The 5,126-nt window shown below is 52.1% G+C and overlaps 1 protein-coding gene across 5 annotated transcripts in view; it reads right to left on the reverse strand.

Annotated features, from left to right (window-relative positions):
* The window catches only part of GMEB2 (glucocorticoid modulatory element binding protein 2), a 28,066-nt gene that overhangs the window by 15,994 nt on the left and 6,946 nt on the right, over positions 1 to 5,126 (reverse strand). For 2 of the 5 annotated variants that reach the window (XM_023183282.1, XM_023183283.3), the window contains one exon: positions 3,529 to 3,656. In XM_023183282.1, the coding sequence (XP_023039050.1) occupies positions 3,529 to 3,656 (128 nt within the window). Of the gene's footprint in view, positions 1 to 275; positions 1,045 to 3,528; positions 3,657 to 5,126 lie in introns of those variants that run through there. The other 3 variants (XM_023183285.1, XM_023183284.1, XM_023183286.2) reach the window with 3 other exon arrangements.

A 5,126-nucleotide genomic window follows, 5' to 3' on the forward strand; every position in this document is an offset into this window, starting at 1 on the left:
TCCTGACCCTCCCGGGCTACCACGGCCCACTCCTGACCCTCCCGGGCTACCACGGCCCACTCCTGACCCTCCCGGGCTACCACGGCCCACTCCTGACCCTCCCGGGCTACCACGGCCCACTCCTGACCCTCCCGGGCTACCACGGCCCACTCCTGACCCTCCCGGGCTACCACGGCCCACTCCTGACCCTCCCGGGCTACCACAGCCACGTGGCCCTGCTCTCATCTCTCGGGTCCTCCTAGGGCTGAACACAGAGGTCTGGCCGGATTACCCACGTTTTCCCCTGACTCTTCACACCTTCTCACACCACAACACTTCCATCTGGAGGCCTCTTGTCTCTGCCTGAAATGCATATTCAGAATGCTGGTGGCAAACTCATGTCTTTTTCTGAAAACGTCCTTCTTCCAGCATAATTCTAAAGATGACCTCACGATGTCGTCGCTCTCTGCAGTTAGGCGCTGGTGCGGCCACCTCTGCTCCTGCGCAGATTTCAGCTCATGGCCGGTAGGATTATCGCTCCTGAGCGATCCGTCTCTCCTCTTGGTTAGACTGAGGATCTTCTCTGTCCCTGCCATTCCGGAATTTCATTATGATGTCACCTACGGTACACTTCTTCCGTGTTCCCAACTTCTAATTCTGATACAATTTCAAACTCACAGGGTAACTGCCAGCATAGTCCAAGGAGCTCTCACATGTGCGTTCCCGGACTCACCGCCTGCTCCTGTCTGCCCCCACCTAGACCTGTGCATGTGCGGCTACTGAGGGGGAGGCAGAGACTTCAGGTCCCTGGGCCCTCAATACCTGCGTATATTTCCTAAGAACAAGGATCTCTTGTGCAGCCACAGAACGACTCGCATCAGGAAATTGTCATTCACATATTATTCTCTAATCCATTGTCCATATTCAAATTCATGAACTGTCCCAGTGATAGCCACTATTGCAAAAAAAAATTTTTTTTTTGAGACAGTCTCACTCTGTCACCCAGGCTGGAGTGCAGTGGTGCAATCTTGGGCTCTCTGCAACCCCGCCACCCGGGTTCAAGCGATTCTCTTGCCTTGGCCTCCCGAGTAGTTGGGAGTACAGGCATGTGCCACCATGCCTGGCCAATTTTTTTGTATTTTTTGTAGAGATGGGGTTTCACCATGTTGGCTGGGCTGGTCTTGAACTCCTGACCTCAGGTGATTCACCTGCCTCAGCCTCCCAGAGTTCTGGGATTACAGGCGTGAGTCACCATGGCCAGCCTGCATTTTTTTCTGATGCAGGATCCAGCCCAAGACTGTGGTGCATGCAGCTGCCCCGCTCTTCAGCTTTTGTCCCCATTAGGACAGCAGCAGGCGGGGCACAGTGGCTCACGCCTGTCATCCCAGCACTCTGGGAGGCCGAGGTGGGCAGGTCACCTGAGGTCAGGAGTTCGGGGTCAGCCTGGCCAACATGACGAAACTCCATCTCTACTAAAAATACAAAAATTAGCTGGGCGTGGTGGTGAGTGCCTGCAGCCCCAGCTACTTAGGAGGCTGAGGCACGACAATCACTTGAACCCAGGAAGCGGAGGTTGCGGTGAGCCGAGATCGCGCCATTGCATTCCAGTCTGGGTGACAGAGGAAGACTCTGTCTCGAAAAAAAAAAAAAAAAGATGCAGCAGCTTCTCAGCCTGTCTGTATTTTTCTTCGCCTTGACATTTTTGGAGCTTGTGGGTCAGGCATTCCGTAGGCTGTCTCTCCGTGTGTATCTGCTGTTTTCTCATGAGTAGAGTCAGGCCATGAACTGTTGGAAGAACACCACAGAACTCCTGCTCACTACATCAGGAGGCTCAAGGGGGAGGTCTGTCCCGAGCCTGATGATGTGAAGATGGATCGCGGGGTTAAGGAGGCACCTGCCAGCTTTCCCACCACAGCTATGACTTACGTCTGTAATGGCTGCATGGTTTGCAGGGATGCTCTGAAGCCAGTCTAAGCACCTGCTCATGACTCTGACCCCATCATTCCTCCCACGCTTTACTTCTCTCTATGCATTTATTTAACATACATGAATAACATGAAATACATGGTGACAGGTATAGACTCACAGGTTTTATTTACTTGAGTGATGGCCCATGACTATCACTGTTTACTTTGAGCTAAAAGCCACCCTAGACGCAGGCAGCGGGGTCTTCATCCAGGCTGGGGCCTGTCAGGGCCCCGCGCTGTGGACCACTCTTTCCTCCGTCATGAAAGTTCTCGGTCTCCCTCTTCTCCTTCCAGACTCAGATGCGTTCGACTCTCGCGCTTCCTGAGTCATTCTCTCTCCAGCTATGGCTGATCTGCTAACGACCTATCCACTAAGTGTGGAATTTCAATCCTATCTCTAGTCGTGTTTCTGCTCACACTCTCTTTCTTTTTTTGAAGAAGAAACTGGGGTTTCAGTATGTTACCCAGGCTGCACTGCTCTTGAACTCCTGGGCTCAAGCAATCCTCCTCCCTCAGCCTCCCAAAGTGTTAGGATTGCAGGTGTTAAGCCATGGTGCCCGGCCTCTTTTATTTCTTAAAATAAATTATTAAATATAACGATTTTATCTTCTAAGGCTTAAAATCCCAACAGCCGAGGCTGTTGCAGGGCTGACTGCTGCCTGCAGCTTCTGTGCGTGCTCCAGGAGCACTGCTTCTTGTGTGTCCAGGGTTCTGCGGAAATTACTTGAAACCTGAGATAAAGGTGAGTTCTTCCAAAAAGTATTTTTTGTTTGCTTCTGTCAGATTCCTGGGGGAACTGCCAGCTGGGAGCCATTGATAACTAAACTCTCAGCTTGAGGCTTTCAGACCATCCAGACCACCTAGGAATCCTCAAGGGGGTGTCCCCTTCCCTGTGCCAGGGACAGGAGGTATGGGAGTACGCGGGGGACTCACCCCTGGAGGTGCCAGCTTTGGAGGGACAGTCCCCACCCCCCACCCAGTACACACACCTAGAGGAGGCCTGGGCTTTATCTTCTGATCTCCAGCCCTGCGAGGCTGGGAAAACCAAGCTCAGGCCAAGGCTCTCAGGGCAAAAGCTGGGCACGGTACCCCATCGGCCTCTCAATTCTGTCACCATGAGGTCCCCTGGCCTCAGCACTTCCTCTTTCTTAGCCAGTGTGAGGCAGCATCTGTAAGATGCTTTATGGAAATGTCTTCACTGGCATTTTCCGCTGTTCCAGCACAGGTGAGCCTGGGTACCTGACCTATCAATGTCGTCAGAAAGAGAAGACTTTTCCCACTCATCCTGCTCCTTACCAAGGAGGCAGCTTTTTTGGAGCAGCTCTCACTGGATCTGCTGGGTAAAGCTCCTTGTCCAGGAGCGGCAGCCTCCTCCACACGGCGAGAGGGCCTGCCAGCCTCCCTGCCACAGCACACTGTGGCCACAGCGCATTCCTCTTCCTGAGGTTCTTCCTGCGCCTCCTCCACTCTCCCCAGCCCTGGAGACCCTGCCTCAGGATACACTCGGCACAGCTGCACCCCCAGAGCAGTCACAGACGCCATGAGGCCTCTCTCCTGGGCCCTGAATGCAGCCTATGCTCACCTGAACACATTTCACATTGATGCCGGGACACACAAACTTCCTCCAGATGAGGTTGGCTCTGCTGTCCCCACAGGTGATGGGGTACACAATCTCAGCCTCCAGGTTCTCCCCCTCTTCAGCCATCTTCACTTCTCACAGGCACATTGACAGGGAAGGGTAAAAGCAGAAAATCAGTTACAACCTCTTCAAAGCATTTCCTGAAAATGTGGAAAATAGCTGCCAACCTGGAAACCCAAAATTAAAATCCAGGAAGGCCTGAGATACAGCCAAGGTGGGCAGGGCATGCCCATCAGTGCCGTTAGAATTTCAGGGTTAAACTCACTGAGCAGATTTAAATATTGTTACGTTCACAGAACCCATTAAACTATGGTTCAACTGAAGAGCAACTTAGGAAAACAAAATCAAACTTTAATTGAAACAATTCTAGGGAAACCTAAGGTTTTAAAGGTTCTAGGGCCTTTAATCTCAGGCAAAAGAAAAATATTAAGAGTGTTACAAAGAATTTTTGTAATCCCAGCACTTTGCGAGGCCGAGGCGGGCAGATTACGAAGTCAAGAGATTGAGACCATCCTGGCCAACATGGTGAAACCCCATCTCTACCAAAAAAAAAATACAAAAAAGTAGCTGGGTGCCTGTAGTCCCAGCTACTCGGGAGGCTGAGGCAGGAGAATGGTGTGAACCCGGGAGGTGGAGCTTGCAGTGAGCTGAGATCCGGCCACTGCACTCCAGCCTGGGCGACAGAGCAAGCCTCCATCTCAAAAAAGAAAGAATTTTTACTGGGCCAGGCGAGGTGGCTCACACCTGTAATCCCAGCACTTTGGGAGGCCCAGGTGGGTGAATCACCTGAGGTCAGGAGTTTTACACCAGCCTGGCCAACATGGCAAAACCCCATCTCTACTAAAAACACAAAAATTAACTGGGCATGGTGGTATGTGCTTATAATCTCAATTACTTGGGAGGCTGAGGCAGGAGAAGAGCTTGAACCTGCAGGACAGAGGTTGCAGTGAGCCGAGATCATGCCATCACACTCCAGCCTGGGCGACAGAGTGAGACTCCGTCTCAAAAAAATAACATTTTTTACTGGCCAGGCTTAGTGGCTCACACCTGTGATCCCAACACTTTGGGAAGCTGAGGCTGGAGGATCACTTAATGCCAGGACTTCAAGATCAGCCTGGGCAACAGTGGGACCCTATTTCTTTAAAAAAAAAAAAAAGTTTCTTAATTAGCTGGGTGTGGTGGCACATGCCTGTAGTCCTGGCTACTCAGGAGGCTGAGGCAGGAGGATCATCTGAGCCTGTGAAGGCTGTGGTCAAGGTCAAGGCTATGGTGAGCAGCGATTGTGCCACTGCACTCTAGCCTGGACAACAGAACAAGACCCTGTCTCAAAAAAAAAAAAACACTGGCCGGGCGCAGTGGCTCAAGCCTGTAATCCCAGCACTTTGGGAGGCCGAGACGGGCGGATCACGAGGTCAGGAGATCAAGACCATCCTGGCTATCACGGTGAAACCCCGTCTCTACTAAAAATACAAAAAACTAGCCGGGCGAGGTGGCGGCGCCTGTAGTCCCAGCTACCCGGGAGGCTGAGGCAGGAGAATGGC

The sequence above is a fragment of the Piliocolobus tephrosceles genome, chromosome 20 (genome assembly GCF_002776525.5).
Source record: "Piliocolobus tephrosceles isolate RC106 chromosome 20, ASM277652v3, whole genome shotgun sequence".
In the NCBI taxonomy this organism is placed as follows: Eukaryota; Metazoa; Chordata; class Mammalia; order Primates; family Cercopithecidae; genus Piliocolobus; species Piliocolobus tephrosceles.